Source organism: Crotalus tigris, unplaced genomic scaffold (genome assembly GCF_016545835.1).
Source record: "Crotalus tigris isolate CLP2741 ecotype Arizona unplaced genomic scaffold, ASM1654583v1 scf7180000021160.8983255:1529534, whole genome shotgun sequence".
NCBI lineage: Eukaryota > Metazoa > Chordata > Lepidosauria > Squamata > Viperidae > Crotalus > Crotalus tigris.
This window is the reverse complement of record NW_024098373.1, coordinates 334,022-352,897: the sequence shown is the minus strand read 5'-3', so window position 1 is coordinate 352,897 and position 18,876 is coordinate 334,022. Positions and strand designations below refer to the sequence as shown.

General features: G+C 42.9%; 1 protein-coding gene across 4 annotated transcripts; it reads right to left on the bottom strand.

Annotated features, from left to right (window-relative positions):
- Positions 1-474: 474 nt before the first annotated feature.
- Positions 475-15,108, bottom strand: LOC120320075 (TRPM8 channel-associated factor homolog). 4 transcript variants are annotated; one of them, XM_039369510.1, is made up of 10 exons: positions 14,947-15,108; positions 14,739-14,827; positions 10,524-10,712; positions 9,432-10,346; positions 7,633-8,648; positions 7,406-7,500; positions 6,770-6,983; positions 6,203-6,442; positions 2,812-3,149; positions 475-1,067 (listed from the first exon to the last, which is right to left on the bottom strand). In XM_039369510.1, the coding sequence occupies exons 4-10, from the start codon at positions 10,154-10,156 to the stop codon at positions 816-818; spliced, it is 2,880 nt and encodes a 959-aa protein (XP_039225444.1). In that variant the 5' UTR covers positions 10,157-10,346; positions 10,524-10,712; positions 14,739-14,827; positions 14,947-15,108; the 3' UTR covers positions 475-815. The 4 variants fall into 4 exon arrangements, with proteins under 4 accessions (XP_039225444.1, XP_039225445.1, XP_039225443.1 ...); XM_039369511.1 differs by having other exon boundaries at positions 9,432-10,069; XM_039369509.1 differs by having other exon boundaries at positions 9,432-10,712.
- Between the last annotated feature and the right edge of the window lie 3,768 nt (positions 15,109-18,876).

Here is an 18,876-nt window from a genome sequence, read left to right as displayed (position 1 = left end):
CCTTTAAAGGATGCTTGTGAGTTTAATTCATTGGTATGGTGCTGCCACCTCCTGCCTCCAATTTAATGCCAACGGAGGTCCTGGAAACTGCTGAGTAGGCATTCTTTTTTTTAATATATAAATTTTTAATTCATAATGCAATTAAAACAAAAATGGACAAACATGACATTCCAGAATGAATTTTTTTCCCATGTTTCTCATGGTACAAAAACTTAATACATTGTTCTTAACCTCTACATAGGCCTCATCCTTCTATACAATTACAATTATATATACAATTATATGTACAGTTATATATATCTTTTAATTCTACCATTAACTTAATTTAATGCCAACGGAGGTCCTGGAAACTGCTGAGGAGACATTCTTTACCTGCACTGGATCTTCTAAGATTAAATCAGGATTTCTAATTGCATGCTGATGGACCTCTGCACGGAAACTGCTAACAAGAATGAGGCGTTCAGGGCACACAAATTTATCCGGACCCAGCGGAACACCAGGTCAGTTTAAGATAAAATACACGATTGGAATTCAGTTTGCCTTGGATGGATTTATTTTTCCTTGGAAAACTCAGGGTGCCCCCTTCAATTTATTACTGTAGCGTTGCGTGGCAAAATAAGAAAGAGATATTCCTTTTTAAAAGGCAGCAACCCAATAGTGGAGCTGAAATCCTCCAAACGCAACAGCTAAAGAAGACTTTATGTTGCAGCTGAAAACCCTTCCAACTTAGCTCATCTTATCAGACTCGGTTTTGAGTAACACCTCTCCCCAATTCCAGTGTTCTCTGATGGGGACGATCTTGGCCTTCTAGTCCTTCAAGAGCGCCGATACTGTATCATGGGATCCTCAGCCCAGGCAGGGTAGGACATGGCCAGCTTCTCGGAGACGCTGCCTTCAATGGGCCACCCCCAGGTTTTGAAAAAAGGCCCCAGGTTTCTGTTGACTTCCTGAGAGAAGGTTTCTGCCCACAGGTTCATCTTGTAGCGATTGTCATCTGGGATGTCGCTCATGGTTTGATATTTCGCTAAAAGGTGGATGTAGGGGTCCCAACCGAAGGCTTCCTGCAGCTGAAGAAAAACAGGGTAACCGTATAGATCAGTGGTGGCTAACTTACGGCCCGCGTCCCAGAGACGGCATTCAGAGCCCTCTCTGTGGGCACGTGCGCCGTCGCTCCAGCCCCGCCTCCCACTGTGGTTCCCTCCTCACCAGCAGCCCCCCCCCCAGAGGAGAGTCGCCCCCGGGTGCGGCCTGCACAGAGCAGCGCAGCCAAGAACATGGCAGCCGGGAAGCAGGGACAAGACTCCACTCTCGCGCTCCATCACGTGCAGATGATGCTGTGGGGCGCGGGCAGAGGGCATGGCCACCATGGCGCTGCAGGGCCGTCTGGGTGATCTGCAGTGGGCCGTGGAGGCAGTGGGTGGCCCTGCGGGTGGGTGGCGGTGGGGCAGAGTGGGGGCGGGTCAGGGGGTGGGGCAGTTTTGGGGCACTTGGTCTCTAAAAGGTTCGCCATCACTGGTGTAGATCCATGATCTATACCTCAGCTATTACATTATTTTACACTAAATGATCTTATGTTGTCTAGATCAAAGGCCCCTAGTATAAAAAACAGAGAAGTTACAAACCCTTTCTTTTCACACCTTTAACTCATTGCACCAATTGCCCTGAATTAATAATAATAGTAGTAGTAAAGTTGGAAGGGACCTTGGAGGTCATCTAGTCCAACCCCCTGTTCAGGCAGGAAACCCTACAACATTTTGGACAAATGGCTGTCCAGTCTCTTCTTAAAAATTTCTAGTGTTGGAGCATTTACTGCCTCTGGAGGCAGGTTGTTCCACTGATTAATTGTTCTCACTGTCAGGAAGTTTCTCCTTAGTTCTAGGTTGCTTCTCTCCTTGATTAGTTTCCACCCGTTGCTTCTTGTCCTGCCTTCAGGTGCTTTGGAGAATAGCTTGACTCCCTCTTGATAGGATTTTGTTCCCCTTTTTGAGGATGATTTTCCCCGCTAACCTTACTACTCATCACAAGTACAGGAAGTCTTCAATAAACGACCGCAACTGAGAACAAAAATCCTGTTACTAAGTGAGACATTTGTTAAGTGAGTTTTTGCTCTGCTTTAGGACCTTTCTTGCCACAGTTGTTAAGGGAATCACTGCAGTTACTAAGTTAGTAACATGGTTGTTAAGAGAAACTGGCTTTCCCCTTTCACCTTACTTCTTAGAACAGTGATTCTCAACCTTTTTTATGCCGCAACCCCCAACCGGATGTAAGTCGAGGACTACTCAACCGGTCGTAAGTCAAGGACTACTCAACTGGTGCAGCACCATTTGCAGAATGGTGCTTTTGGCGGGCTCAGCAGGGCAGAGACAGCCTGAACAATTCCTACTGGCTTTTGAAAGCCAATAGAATTAGACTCTATTCAAGAGAGTCTATTCTATTGGCTTTCAAAAGCCAATGGAATAAAAGGGAGTAGCACAGCTAAGGAAAAGGGAAAAAAATGGCGGACTGCGTTGTTTGGCGACCCCCGTGAAATGGTCGTTCGACCCCAAATGGGGTCCCGACCCACAGGTTGAGAACCACTGTCTTAGAAGATTGCATATGATGATCACATGACCCTGGGACACCGCAACCGTCATAAGTATGAACCAGTTGCCAAGTATCCAGGTTTTGATGCTGCAACTGCCGTAAGCGTGAAAAGCAATCATACGTTGCCTTTTTCAGTGCCGTTGTAACTTCAAACGGTCACTAAATGAACTGTTGTAAGTCGAGGACTATCTGTATTATACCAGTGACCTCCCCTTAACAGTTTTTTACCTGCAAATAGGGTTCAAGTGCCGTGAACACTTCAAAGTCCTCCAAATTAGCTCCGTTTCTCATGTAGGTCTCAATCCTCTCTCTTCTTGCATCCGGTAGAAGCGCTGGATGGGCTATTTCTCGGGAGATGTGCAGCACAGTCTCATTAACATAAACAGACCAGAGATTGCAGGTGGCTTCCGTGGTGTGGGGTGGGAAATTCCACCCGCTTTTCTGCTGGTTGTGGCCCAACTCATGGATTGGGCCCCAAGCTCCTTTGCTGTGGAAAGCTTGCACATCTATGATCTCTGGTAGGGCCCCCACATTACTCATGACTGGAGAGCCAGCGTGCATCCAACCTAAGGAAAGAGTTGGGAGGGATACAATTAAATAGATTCCCTCATTGTAGAGCAGTGGTTCTCAACCTGTGGGTCGGGACCCCATTTGGGGTCGAACGACCATTTCACGGGGGTTGCCAAACAAGGCTGTCCACCATTTTTTCCCCCTTTTCTTTGGCCACCCGGTGATGTATAAGTGGTTGGGGGTCACCACAACATGGGGAACTGTATTATGGGCTCGCGGCATTAGAAAGGTTGAGAACCACTGTTGTAGAGACAAAAAAAAAAAATACACATTTACAGATACAAAGTAGATATGAAAAAGATGTACAAATGTATGGATTTTACAAGGACCAATCTGTGTTTGATATGATTTTGTTATCCTCAGATGAGAAATTAATCAAGAAATTGTATAACTTTTTGTTAATTTTAGATACGGAAAATGAACAAGAGAAAGAAACAATGACAAGATGGGCAAAAAAAATTGGTTATAATATAGAATTAGAAAAATGGCAAATGTTATGGGAGAGAAACTATAAATTAACAATGTCAACTTCATACAAAGAAAATTTGCATAAAATGTTTTATAGATGGCACCTTCCACCAGCAAGATTAGCAAAAATGTTTAAAAATATGTCAGATAGATGTTGGAAATGTAAACATAATATAGGCACGTATTATTGTATTTGGTGGACATGTGGGAAGGCAAAGGCTTATTGGAAAAATATACATATGTGGTTAGAAAAAATATTGGGCGAACAAGTGGATTTTAAACCTGAACTTTTTCTACTAGGCATTATGCCTGAAAAGACTAATAAGCAGAAATTATATTTAATTTTACACATCACCACAGCAGCGAGAATAATTTTTGCACAATACTGGAAGAATGAAGGATTGCCATCAGAAGAAGAAATAATCAGGAAAATACTGGAATGTGCAGAGATGGACAGATTAACTAGGAGGTTGAAAGACAAAGAAGATACAGACTACTATCAAATTTGGAATTTATTTTATTCTTGGTTAGAGAAAAGAATGAAGGATTAGGAACTGAACATGTTTTAGCTTAACAAACTCCAGACAACTTTGTTGATTGGAAAAATTAACATGTGGATGAAAAATAAATAAATAAATAAACTCACTTCAAATTTCTGAAAATGCTTATCTATCTGTGGCCTGCAGCCAGAGACCTCTGCATAATCAGACTTTTTCGACAAAATGATAACAAAAGGAAGTGCCATTAAGTCTTGGGCTTCCCTTTCTGTGCATATAATGTCTGGACAGATATGGAAAAGAAGCAAAATGCACTGCAACCGTTCAGTTTACTGTAGGTTTTGACTCCTTCCTGCAGGTATTTCTGCCTGCAATTTCTTTTTCTCTTTAAAACCATCTCAGAAAGAGAGAGAAAAGAGGAAGAAAGAAAAATAATAATAAGTACTGCCCTTGGATTGCTCTTGGATTCTCTCTTTAGTGGACGTACAGTTTCCTTGACTTTTTTCTTGTTGTTAATATGTTGGAAGAAACTTTTCTTATTATCCATGATTTCTGTTGCAAGTATTTGTTCGTTCTGAGCCTTTGCTTTCCTGACTTCATCTTTGCATGTTCTGGCTGTCTGCTGATAATTGGCCTTAGTTATGTACCCCTCTTTTCATTTTTTGTATTTGTCCTTTTTGTCTTTCAGTTTGTCACTTTGTGCAGCCATGCTGGTTTCTTCCTGAATTTCTTGCTTTTCTTTTTCAGTGGTATTGTGCTGGTCTGGGCTTTTATGATCGCATTTTTCAGAGTTGCCCATGCTTCTTGGGTTGTTTTCCCCTTTAGGATTTTCATCCATGGTATCTTTCCTAGATTCTCTCTGAGTTTGTTAAAGTCAGCTCTTTTGAAGTTCAAGACACAGGGCTTCCTGTGAATATGACTGACTCTAGGATGTAGTCAGTGGTGGGATTCAGCTGGTTCACACCACTTCAGCAGAACCGATAGCCAATTTTTTGTTGCCCAGGCCTGGAATGGCCTTCCGGAAGTGGCATCCACACACAGAGAACCGGTTGTTCACATATTTGAATCCCGCCACTGGGTGTGGTGCTCATCTCTGCCTCATCTAAGGCAAACAAACACAGTCCACAGAAACTTGATCCTCAACATAAACAGTTGCCTTTGGCAGCCAGCATCTCCCACACCTTCCCTTTTATAATTCAGCCAAGGCGTGGCTTCCTAATGCCTTCTCCTTTGCCTTTGGAGCTGCCCCATTGCATTCCTCTGTCCTACCCCCTTCTCTTGCCTGCTCTTTCGTGCATCCGGAATTTGTCCCAGCTGTTCTTCATCACTGTCCAACTCAGCCTCCCAGCACAGCTGTGTCTCAGCCTGAGTGCGAGTAGAGGGGCCAGGCTCCTCGTCCGACTGTACATCTTGGAGCTTCTCAGAGCCTTCCTCTGACTCTGATGTCACTCCAGGCCCCTCCTCCTCCTCCTCTTATTCCTCAGACTCAGCTGCCGGATCCACTGGCTGGCGAGGAATCCCAACACATGGATGTAGGTATCCCCCCCCCAAAATCCCAGGGGTTCCCAAATTTTCTCAATTCATGACGCTCTTAGTATCTCAGTACTTTTTCATGATGTTCTTAGTGATTTACAAACTATGCTGTAGCGACCTAGGGCAATGCAGAGATCTGGCAGAAGAACGGTGAGATATTTTACTAAATTTCAATAAATGATCTTTATAATTCCATTTATTAAATAATAAAATATCCCAGAGTGCACCTGTGAGTTTGCTGCAGTGCACTGAGGAACTATTAGTACAGCGGTTCTCAATCTTTGTGTGACGGCGACCCCCGTCACACGGACGCGACATACATGCGCAGTGCGGTGCGCATGTGTGGCGCCACCCCCTGGGGGAGAAAATGGCGGATCGCGTTGCTTCGCGACCCCCGTAAAATGGTCGATCGACCCCAAATGGGGTCACGACCCATAGGTTGAGAACCGCTGTATTAGTACAATAATTCCATTATAACACATTTTGAGTGGTAAATTAGGGAAGCAAACCAATAATATTTTACGGTTTTTCCTCTACAAGTTTATACTTGCCTGCTGATATCTGAACATCGGCCACAATCCTCTCTGGGCTGGGAAAAATAGGAGGGATGGCTGCTAAGTGGGCGATGGCCCTCATCATCTCATCCCAGGTCTGGAGCAGGAAATCAACCCTGTCGTGACCACGTATAGAGTCTGACGGCAGCGTGAGAATAATATTCTCAGTTTCCAGTTCCGCCCAGGGAGCAGGATACTGGCGGATCGTCTCTTGCCAATCCTGGATGCTGGTTTCACCTAAAGAAATATTTGAAATAGAACACCTGGGTATAATAAGCCAAGCAATAGATGGAAGGAAGAAAATTGCTTTCCTGATCGTCATATTTTGAAGAGTGGGTTCAATGGAAGACATACAGTGGTGCAATTTACTTCTTGTAAATACCTATTTGCAGAATATTTCTCTGAAATACCAAGGGCTATCCATGTTTATGCTGGGTTTCTAAACGGAGGGGGACCTCTGACAGTTGGCTGGCTGCAATGCCTTTTGGGGCCAGATCAGTTCAGAGCCAACCAGCAAAGCAGAAAAGTTTTGAACTTCACAAATTGAGGAAGGAGTTGTGTTACCATGCTTGAAATAAGGCGCCTGGGTTGCTCCTTCGATGGTGACAGAGAAGTAGCCCAATGAACAGTTGTCTGGCACAATGATGTACAAGAGGCCTCCCCACAAGCTGGAGATCTCCATCTTCGCAGTCTTCACCAGAAACCGCCTCGTCACCACTGGAGGACGCATCCATTCCTTGAGATTAACTAAACTATCAGTGTGGCACCCAATCTGCACCTGTGGAAAATCACCTCCATTGAAATGAACAAGTCACTATGACGAGAAATGGCTCAAGGATGACATTAAATGATGTGGCGGGCGTGTCGAGCATCTAAAAAAAATGGAAATCTAGTTCTGATTCTGATTAGAAGTGGTATATCATCGTTGTCTCTCCACCTTGGCAACATTAAAAGGTGTGGCCTCCAGGAAATGGGGGGGGGTGTCTTATCTTAATGTGTTAAGGACCTGCAGAATCTAAACCATATATCAGTGTTTCCCAAACTTGACAATTTTAAGGCATGTGGACTTCAACTCCCAGAATTCCACAGCCAGCAACGCTGGCTGTGGAATTCTGGGAGTTGAAGTCCACATGCCTTAAAATTGTCAAGTTTGGGAAACACTGATATATATCATGATGTTTAATTAAGAACAAATGTTACCTGCAGTTTTGCACTGAGGATGGAAGGTGGGAATAATAAAGTGACCGTTCTTGCTGGGGGCACATACATGCCAGTGCTTCTCCAAGCTTCATTTCCTAAAAGCAAAGTATACAATCTTTCAGAGGGTCAAGTCCATATACATAAAGGAAAAAGAATGCCTTGCACACATAGGTCATTTCCTTGAAAGAAGAAGCACTAAATTCAAAATTAAGAACGACATTTCCTACCTGTGTTGCTTCCATTTATTTGAATTTTTTGAGGAGGTGCTGTAGGGTAAGAGCTTGGATCGTATGGCTTCAAGCTGGGTACTAAGCCTTGAAACTCTGGTAGAACCTTATAGAGCACAGACGCTATTTGAAGTAAGATGGCTTGGTCTGAATTGGATTGGACTGGGTTACGTACACTGACCTCGGGAATCCCTTTAATTTGAACTAACTCTAGAGCCTCTTCGTGAACTGAAGACAAGAGACGGGAGTTTGTAGCTGGGATTTCAAGGAATATCTCCATGTCTTCCGCCAATCTCTGCAGCCACAAGGAATAGGGCGGTTGTAGAATCTGCTCGTTTCGAATATGTTTCTTGAACTGCAAGAATGCTTGCCGGAAATGATAAGCGGAAGCCACTTCGCTGGCCTCTCTGGCAGGACAGCTGTTTTCAGGTATCTCCAAATATTTGTCAATAATCCCAATTCCAAACTTATTCAGGATCTTATTTCCTGGATATTCTGCAATAGCACTGGAGTTAGGATTCACGGAAGCCCAATACCAAGACTGACCCCCAATTAGGAGCCCTCCTCCTTCAGAGACAAATGCGTGGATGCTTTCCATGTCTTTGGCATCGTAGGCTGTGCAACAGTATATGTCTAGGCCTTCCTTAAAGTGGGTTAGCTCACAGGGTATCATTGCTTGATTTAACATGGAGTAAAGTTCGTTTAAGTTGTCTCCAATGCCCACCTGTCTTCTCTTCCCAGCAGAAAGCCAACTGACGGCATTGAGGAGGAAAGATTTCATTGATGGCATGCTAAGGAAGCCTTCGTGAGAGGCGACGACGATGCGTCCTCGGCCGTAGTATGCAGCGGCCAGGAAGGAGTGGTGGGTATCACTTATGCCAACTGGAAATGCCAGGGCTCCATGGATAAGCAAGGTAGATGGAGTCATTTGCTTCTGGAGGTCATCGCCCTTCACATTGAATCTCTCCACTCCTTTCAGAAGAGTTACTAAGTCCTTTTGAACATCTATTCCATGTCTTTAAAAAAAAAACAGAAAAATTAAGTTATATTTTCCATGGGTATGATAGTCTTCAGACTAGAATCCTAACATTGGAAGAGCGGCTTGACTAAACATGAGCTGTAATATCAAGTATCAGTACTGCAGAGTGGAGAAGGAGAAGGAGGAGGAGGAGAGTAAGAAAGAGAAGGAAAAGGAGGAGAGGAAAGAGGAGGAGGAGGAGGAGGAGGAGGAGGAGGAGGAGGAGGAGGAGGAGGAGGAGAAGGAGAAGAGAAGGAGAAAGATGTTAATTTGCTGCTAAATGGATACTGCATGAAGAGCATTGACAACTGAATGGACACTTATTCAAATTCTGGTCTTGAACGTCCCCAAATTTCTTATTATAATTTTTTTGTAAGGTATAAGCCTAAAAACTTCTGTTTCCCCAAACTGAAGGCAAAGCTTGCTGACAAAATTTCCCCGGAACAGTTGGATGGAAGCCTCATAGATCTTCCCTAAAACCAGAATAATCTGCCTTCTTAAGAAGCTATCTGCGGTTGCATTGGTGCTGTTTCATTTGTAGAGTGAGTTTGTCATTTCTAGCAGGGAAGAAATACACATTTTCTTTTAACTCTGAACATGTTGCCTTCAGGCGAATTTAAAGAATCTGTAAGAATAGTGCCAAAATCAACGCATCACTCGGGTTGTTTTTTTTTTTTTGTCAAATAATTGAGGTGACCAATGCTAACCCTAACTCTAACCCTAATCACCGTTATATATATAGGATCAATAACCTTAGAAAGAGAAGTGGAGTAATACTTACTCGGTGATAAGGGGAATCTTGGGAATTTTTCTAGGCACAGAGAAAACACCATTTTTTCCCACATTGGCAGTGAAATACACTCCAGCCACACCGGTCACCAGGTTTCCAGGAAATTGAACCAAGACTGCCTCCTTCCCGTGTTGATATGACCAATGCCAGGCCTGGCCACCAATGAGCAGCCTCCCGCCTCTCTTCACAAACTGTACAAGGTCATCGGCCTGCACATCATCGTAGGCATCTCTGCAGAAGACCCCAGGGGAGTCCCCAAGTGTTGCACCTGGTTGAACTTTAATACCGCTACTGAGGAGCAGTTTGGAGAGGGCATCCAGGCTTCTGTGGACTCCGACAGGTGCCATTGGAGAAGGTCTAAGCCACTGCAAAGCATTTTTAATGAACTGCAAGAACTGGGGCAGTTGTATCATGACTTCATGCGCCGTGACCACCATCCGGCCTTTCCCATATTGGGCTGCAGCGATGAGAACTTGGCCCTTGGAATCTACAAGCACTGGGAAGGCTCGGTCTCCTATGAGCAGAAGTTCACAAGGATTGAAATCTCCCGTGACATCGACGGACTGGAGGCCTTTCACTAACACATCGTAAGAACGTTGGGAATCCATGGGAAAGTTGCGCCGCCGGATCTGGAAAAAAGAAAGTTTCAATTTCTCTCTGTGTATTTTACGCTGCCTATAACGCTGCGAGAGGAAACAGTTCGCACCAAGAGTCATAAAACCATTCAGATATAGCTATGTGGCTTGCAGTTTTGCTGGGCGTTGTTGTACCGCTGTATCGTTTTCCATACTACTGGCTGGGCTCAGCTTCCAACAGAGAATTTTTTTCATTTGCACGGACGTTACCTCCCTCGTAATAGTTTTTGAGAAGTCAGCCATGATCACTGTTTGCAAAAGGCAAATGTTTCTGTCTCCAAAAACACAAAAGGGGCAAAGGTGAATCATACTGTAGCCAGATAACTGCAATACAGTCATTGATGCCAAGAAAAATTCTGGGAAAAGATCATTACAAGGTGGTTTGTGAGCATTCAGAACAGAAAACAATGTTCTGCGACTTTATTTAAATATGAATGATTTAGCTTACCTTTTCAGAAGTTCTTGCAAGTGTCTCCTTGTAAATGGAGGCGAAGCATTCCTGGGAACATTTATTTTTATAGGCGGTTGGAGTAGAAATTGTGGGTGGGTGTGACCAGTTCCTTTTATTAATTGGAGCAAATTCACGAGAGTGTTTCAAAGTGCAAAGGAGGAGCCCAACGTGTGGATTTCCACAGAACTGTTTTGAAATCCAAAAACAGGAAGAAGAAAAAATTGGCTTAGATCAGTGGTTCTCAATCTTTTTAATGCCGCGATCCCCAACCGGTCGTAAGTCGAGGACTACTCAACCGGTCGTAAGTCGAGGACTACTCAATTGGTGCAGCACCGTTTGCAGAATGGGACTTTTGGCGGGCTCAGCAGGGCAGAGACAGCATGGACAATTCCTATTGGCTTTTGAAAGCCAATAGAATTAGACTCTATTCAAGAGAATCTATTCTATTGGCTTTCAAAAGCCAATAGAATAAAAAGGAGTAGCACAGCTAAGGAAAAGGGGGGGGGGAAATGGCGGACTGCGTTGTTTGGCGACCCCCCGTGAAATGGTCGTTCGACCCCAAATGGGGTCCCGACCCACAGGTTGAGAACCACTGGCTTAGATCCTTAGGAAAATTTCCATTGCTACTTTGATTTTACTCTATTGATCGTGGTGTTTTTCTGGGCCAGCTTCAGGGACTGGGAATGGGTCACACGTTATTGTGCTGGTTTTCCTCCTTTCTGCACAGTCAGATCCAGTGAGTGTTGGTTGAGGGAGTGAGATCCAGTCCACTGCATTTGTCTCACTACACGTTCGTTCTTTTATTTCTACCTTGTTTTTCAACGTTATCAAGAGATGTAAGAATTTTACTCATGTCTGCCAGGTAAATTTGTTGACCAATCCCATTTTCAATTAACTAGAATTTAATGCACAGGCTGCGCATGTTCAACAGAATGTCCTCTTCTGCTTAAAATGCTTTTCTTCCTTATAACAGAAAATTGCATTGTTTGTTTCTTCCCCTTTTTCTTTCTCTTCCAAAGAAGCCTGACTCAATTACTGGGAAAGCCTGTCAGCTGCCAATTTCAGGGGGAGGGGGGAGTAAGAAAATATTTCTCATGATGCTTCCTTTTTTTCAGTGCTTTCCTCTCCATTTGCAGTCCATTGCTTTGAATCGCAGAGAACACCTAATGACACCTAATGACACTGATAATGGGCACCCCCCCCCAAAAAAACATTACTTGGCTGTGCCCCCCCCCCCAAAAAAAAGGCTTAGATCCTTAGGAAAATTTCCATTGCTACTTTGATTTTACTCTATTGATCGTGGTGTTTTTCTGGGCTGGCTTCAGGGACTGGGAATGGGTCACACGTTATTGTGCTGGTTTTCCTCCTCTCTGCACAGTCAGATCCAGTAAGTGTTGGTTGAGGGAGTGAGATCCAGCCCACAGCCCCAGGGTTCGATCCCCTCTCCCCTTCTATTTAATATTTATATGAGGCCGTTCTTTTGGATGAGATATCATCAGTAGCCTGATGACACCCAGCTTTATTTATGTCTGTTCTCCAGGCCCTTTGAGTGATGCTGTGAATGTCCTACCCCTGTGTCTGGAGGCTGTTGGGGATGGAGCAAAACGGGGTCTGATTCAGTCCAAGCCAGACTGACTATCTGTAGTTATCTGTAGTTATTTGGGCCCTCTTGAATCAAGGTTCTTCCATTTTTAGTTCTGGGTAGGGCTGCACTACCCCAGGCAGACAGTGCCCAAACTGGGGGTCCTTGTAGATTCAAAGAGCAGATAGCAGCCATAGTTAGAAGGTCTTTTGCACAGCTTCATATAATAATAATAATAATAATAATAATAATAATAATAATAATAATAATAATAATAATATAAGTGCCGCCTATGCAAAGAAGCTGAAGAAACAGTGGACCACCTGGTAAGCTGTTGCAAGAAGATTGCACAGACTGACTACAAGCAGCGGCATGACAAAGTAGCAACAATGGTGCATTGGAAGATCTGCAAAAAATATCATTTGCCTGTAAGCAAAAACTGGTGGGATCATAAAATAGAGAAAGTCATAGAAAATGATAAAATTAAACTGCTCTGGGACTTCAGAATTCAAACAGACAAGCACCTGCAACATAACACCCCAGACTTAACAATTGTCGATAAGAAAGACAAAAAAGTCTGGATAGTGGACGTGGCAGTGCCTGGAGATAGCAGAATAGAAGAGAAAGAACTGGAGAAGATAACAAAATACAAAGACCTACAAATAGAAATAGAAAGACTGTGGCAAAAGCAAGCAAGGGTAGTACCAATAGTCATAGGCTCCTTGGGTGCAATCCCAAAACAACTGGAGCACCACTTGAACACCATTGGCATTGACAAATTCGCTATTAGTCAATTGCAAAAGGCGGCCTTACTAGGAACTGCTTTCATCCTGCGACGATATCTGTAATACCATCAAACATCCACATCTGCCTATCCCAGGTCCTGGGTAAGGACTCGATAGGTAGAGAAAATGCCAAATCCAGTCTGAACATCGGGCTGACTGTGCGATGATCCAAAATAATAGTAATAGTAATAATAATAGTAATAATAAAGTTGGAAGGGATCTTGGAGGTTATCTACTCCAACCCCCTGCTCAGGCAGGAAACCCTATACCACTTCAGACAAATGGCTGTCCAGCCTCTTCTTAAAAACTTCCAGTGTTGGAGCATCCACAACTTCTAGAGGCAGATTGTTCCACTGGTTAATTGTTCTGACTGTCAGGAAGTTTCTCCTTAGTTCTAGGTTGCTTCTCTCCTTGATTAGTTTCCATCCGTTACTTCTTATCCTGCCTTCAGGCACTCTGGAGAATAGCTTGACTCCCTCTTCTTTATGGCAGCCCCTGAGATACTGGAAGACTGCTATCATGTCACCCCTCGTCCTTCTCTTCATTAAACTAGACAGCAACCGTTCCTTATATGTTTTATCCTCCAGTCCCCTAATCATCTTTGTTGCTTTCCTTGACCCTTCCCCCTGCCACACGTAACAACCTGTGCATTAAAACCAACATGCAGATTAAAGTGCATTAATTATATCCAAGAAGCACCAAACAAGATCACACAGAATACCACATTACTGTATTTGCAAGAACAACTTTCTGCGGAATAACTAACTCTTCCTTTGCATGGCCTTTCCAGATGTGACCACTGGTAAAATTCAGAGACAGTTGTATAATCTCTTGAGATTACTTCCTAGAAAGATTAGAATCTGGTGGTTTTCCAAATTATTTCTAGCTAGGTCTCTGCATTTGCATTTCGAAGAGATTTAAGTCAGCCTAAGATTTAAAGTACATACGGAATTTCTCCTATCGTGCAACTGGAATATTTGGGCCAGAGTTGTGTATTTATTACGCTACAGTCCAGACAAAACTCAAACCATAATTAAATCTTCAATATATTCAGTAGAATATAAAGTAGAATCTTTGCAATTACCTGTCCTATTAAAAATAATTGGCCCAGGTAAATATTCCCATGTATTCAATACCAGGTATTCCTAAATGGTGCTTTACAAATCCTTTGCAAATTCTGGAGAACTGTGCCCAGTTAGCAGGGACAACGCTTAGTAAAGTATTCCCTTTTTCTACATAATTATTTTTTTTATGCCAAGATTTAATCTACCTGTTATAAATCAGTAAATTTGCACTTAAACATGCATGGTTGGGCTCTTGCACCTTAGATATGAGTCCTCCACAGGCCTACCTCTAAAATGAGGCTAAACCTTCCTGGGAATATTATTTATATCCTGTTAGAATGGAAATTGTGGGTGGACGACACGTCGCTGCTTTTGTTAAATGGTGCAAATCCACAGGAGCATTTCAAAGCGTAAAGGGGGGAACCAAAAATTCAGATTTCCACAGACCAGTTTTGAAATCCCAAGACATATAAAAAAAATTGACTTTTTCCTTAGCAAAGTTTTCATTATTACTCTGACTTTACAGCTCCTTAAGTAACATCCTAGGAAATTATGTTGCTTGTTTGCTCTCTTAGTATGTTTCACAAACTGGTCTTTGTCTTTAAAAGTCCTCATGTTCAGCCACCAAGCAAGGAACAATTAATTTCTCTTCTGAAATAAGATTCCCCCCCCCCTCCTATAAGCAACTCAGAATTTTGGGGTATCTGAAGGACATTTTCACAGCACTATCCAGAACTTCCACTTTTCCACCCAGCCCCCTATATCTCCAGGAATCACTCACAGTGTTGCCAAGTCTCCTTTCTCTTGTTAGTATCTTTTTATGTAATGTTATGTTCGTCTCTCTTCGGGCCCATTCTTCTCACCGACGTTCTGTTTGGAGAATAAGAAGAAAACATAGTCTTTAACCAGCAGGCTGTATGAAAAGCAGAAAAGGAAGGAAGGAACAGCCAAAGTAAACATGAAAAACAGAGAACTCATTCAGCACTTACATGAACAGAGCTAGAAAACCTGATATGCAGGTTCTGAGGTTTTGCTGGTTGAAGAAATACAGGAAACCAGAAAGTGCCTTTTAAGTTTTACGTGTTTATTCAGCTGAATAGAGACGGACCCCTCTAAAATGAGAGGAGCCACAAATGACAAGAAATCCTTGTATTTATTCTGTATAATTACATAAGCAACCCATCCAGCAAAGCTGACACACATAAGATAAAGACTGCACCCAGTAAGTCTGCCACACTGTAGATAAGAAGGGAGAAAGCAGAATTAGCTAAACATGTTCTCATTTGAGTGTTACTTAAAGATATCGTATGTTCTTGGGTGGGTTAGGACATTGGGTGTTGTCCTTGCTATCCTTTCCTGACCCTGCATCCAGGATTACAAGTGACCAAAGAGAGAGAAGCCATCTATATGTATTCATAATTAATACTGTCCCCTAATTCCTGGTCATCAAACCGGTGTATTCTACCAAAAATATTTCCCAGATCCCTGAAAACTAACAAGAAGCTCTTCCGGTGTTGCAGTGATTTAACTGAAGGGATTTTATTGTGCTTATGATTTTAGTATGTGTAAGTTTGACATTAGCATTTATTTTATACTGTATATAGTAACCATTTTATATTGATACTTATAGTGTTATTGTTGTGGAAAAACCACGATACTTACATCAGAAGACAAGACCACAAAGGGTTGGAGAAAAGAAATTTATTTGTGCACAATGGTTCAGAGTATTAGCATGACAAATGTCTAGTTTAACGAAGAGAAGGACAAGGGGGGACATGATAGCAGTATTCCAATATCTCAGGGGCTGCCATAAAGAAGAGGGAATTAAGCTATTTTCCAAAGCACCTGAAGGCAGGACAAGAAGCAACGGGTGGAAACTAATCAAGGAGAGAAGCAACCTAGAACTAAGGAGAAACTTCCTGACAGTGAGAACAATTAATCAGTGGAACAGTCTGCCTCCAGAAGCAGTAAATGCTCCAACATTGGAAGTTTTTAAGAAGAGACTGGACAGCCATTTGTCTGAAATGGTGTAGGGTTTCCTGCCTGAGCAGGGGGTTGGACTAGATGACCTCCAAGATCCCTTCCAACTTTACTACTATTACATAGCTTGAACCCTTGGGAGTATCCAAGGCATTATTCTTATACATCTGGCCACCCACACTTTGCACTCAGAACGACTCTTATCTACCTTTGACACACTAAAACGGAAAAGTTTATATCAAGAGACCACACACTAGAAAAAGGAGTTCACACAAATGGCTATCTTGCCACACTGCCCTACACGGGTAATATCTTACACCATCTGTGACTTTCAGTTGACACTTCTTGTAAAAGGTTTTCTTCATAGAATTAGCACACAGGTTATGTCATTTAGGCAGATCCTAATATTAGTTAAAGCTTACATCACATCACTCCTGTTAATTAATTAAAATATTTCTTATGATAATTCCCATCTACCTCATTATCATGTAATCATTGTTTTGTTATTTTGTAATCATTATTTTGTAGTTAATTGCTTGATCAGATGCTTTATATATATATATTGGAAAAGTAAGGGCTTCATGCTTTAGGGGGTACCTTGCTCAATAGTAGTAACTGTGAGAGGGATCCTGGATTCCTAGTGGACAATCAAAAAAGCCAACACAGTTCTAGGCTGCATTAACAGAGGGATAGAATCAAGATCACGTGAAGTATTAATACTACTTTACAAGGCCTTGGAAAGGCCACACCTGGAATACTGCATCCAGTTTTGATCACCATGATGTAAAAAAGATGCTGAGACTCTAGAAAGAGTACAGAGAAGAGCAACAAAGATGATTAGGGGGACCGGAGGCTAAAACATATGAAGAATGGTTGCTGGAATTGGCCATGTCTAATTTAATGAAGAGAAGGACGAGGGGGGACATGATAGCAGTGTTCCAATATCTCAGGGGCTGCCCCAAAGAAGAGGGAGTCAAGCTATTCTCCAAAGCACCTGAAGCAGGACAAGAAGCAACGGATGGAAACTAATCAAGGAGAGAAGCAACCTAGAACTAAGGAGAAACTTCCTGACAGTGAGAACAATTAACCAGTGGAACCACCTGCCTCCAGAAGTTGTGGATGCTCCAACACTGGAAGTTTTTAAGAAGAGTCTGGACAGCCATTTGTCTGACATGTGTCTTCTGCTTGAGTAGGGAGTCCAACTCTGTTATTCTGCTAGGGATCTGTCTTTGCTCAGGGCTGGCCATCAAACTGCCGATGCTTTGCCAGAGCCTAATGAAAATCATCTTGCATTTGACAAGTGTTTTGGTTCCTTTGATTGAGCCAGCTTTGGATCACAACAATGTCCTCACACAAATGGTGAAAATTACACAGTTGGCATGGTTTGCCTGATGGCATCGCAATGCCCTTGATCTCACTTTGCCCACTCCTCCTATCTTTGCACCCATGTGGACACACAGGCTTTGCAGATAATCCTCGACTTACGACCACTTTCTGTTGCTAAGCAAGGCAGTTGTGAAGTGAGTCATGCCCGATTTCATGATTGGGCTATTTTTTTGTTATGATTCTTAAACAAATCGCTGCAGTTAAGTGAACCACATGGAATAAAGTGAAAATAATAATAATAATAATAATAATAATAATAATAATAATAATAATAATAATAATAATAATGTTGGAAGGGACCTTGGAAGTCATCTAGTCCAACCCCCTGCTCAGGCAGGAAACCCTATACCATTTCAGACAAATGGCTGTCCAGTCTCTTCTTAAAAACCTCCAGTGTTGGAGCGTTCACAGCTTCTAGAGGCAAGGAGTTCCATTGGCTAATTGTTCTCACTGTCAGGAAGTTTCTCCTTAGTTCTAGGTTGCTTCTCTCCTTGATGAGTTTCCATCCATTGCTTCTTGTCCTGCCTTCAGGGGCTTTGGAAACTAGCTTGACTCCCTCTTCTTTGGGGCAGACCCTGAGATACTGGAAGACTGCTGTCATGTCCCCCCTCGTCCTTCTCTTCATTACACTAGACATATCCAATCCCTGCAACTGTTCTTAGTATGTTTTAGCCTCCAGTCCCCTAACCATCTTTGTTTGTTTGTTTATTTATTTATTTATTTATTTATGAGACTTATATACCGCTTTAAGTGCAAGCACTCTCTAAGCGGTGTACACCAGTAAGTAATGTATATATATATATATTTACATTGCCCCCAACAATCTGGGTCCTCATTTTACCTACCCCAGAAGGATGGAAGGCTGAGTCAACCTTGAGCCGGTGAGATTTGAACCGCTGACCTGCTGAACACAGTCAGTCAGCTAAAGTGGCCTGCAGTACTGCACTCTAACTGCTGCGCCACCTCGGCTCTTCTTGCTCTTCTCTCCCTCTTTCTAGAGTCTCAACATATTTTTTACATCGTGGTGACCCAAACTGATTACCAGGTTTGCATTCCCCTGTTGATTTTTTCTTGTTGGAAGCTGGCTGGGAAGATTGCAAATGGCAACCATTACAAATATACGGACAAATGCCCAAAGTTTGACCATGTGACTGTGGAAAATGCTGCAATGGCTGTAAGTGTTAAAATCAGTTGTAAGTCACTTTTTTTCAGTGCCGTTGTAACTTTGAACGATTACTAAATGAATGGTTGTAAGTCCAGGATGACCTGTCTTGCTTTTGACAGTGGCTTTCAGTAAGATTCAGCAGCGGTTAGAGCAAGGTTCAACTAAATTTGTTGTTGTTAGTTGCAAAGTGGTGTCTGACCCATCGCGACCCCATGGACCACGTTTCTCCAGGCCTTCCTGTCCTCTACCATCTTCTGGAGTCCATTGAAGCTCAGGCCTCCTGCTTCAGTGACTCTGTCCAGCCACCTCCTTCTCTGTCGTCCCCTTCTTCTCTTGCCCTCCATCTTTCCCAGCATCAGGCTCTTCTCCAGTGAGTCCTTCCTTCTCA

Excerpts from the sequence above, each read along its gene's own strand:
- LOC120320075 (XM_039369509.1), bottom strand. The coding sequence starts at position 10,156 with ATGACTCTTGGTGCGAACTGTTTCCTCTCGCAGCGTTATAGGCAGCGT. Across the intron at positions 6,984-7,405 it reads TCCTCAGTGCAAAACTGCAG|GTGCAGATTGGGTGCCACAC; the intron begins GTAACATTTGTT and ends GATTTTCCACAG. Across the intron at positions 6,443-6,769 it reads GGCGCCTTATTTCAAGCATG|GTGAAACCAGCATCCAGGAT; the intron begins GTAACACAACTC and ends ATATTTCTTTAG.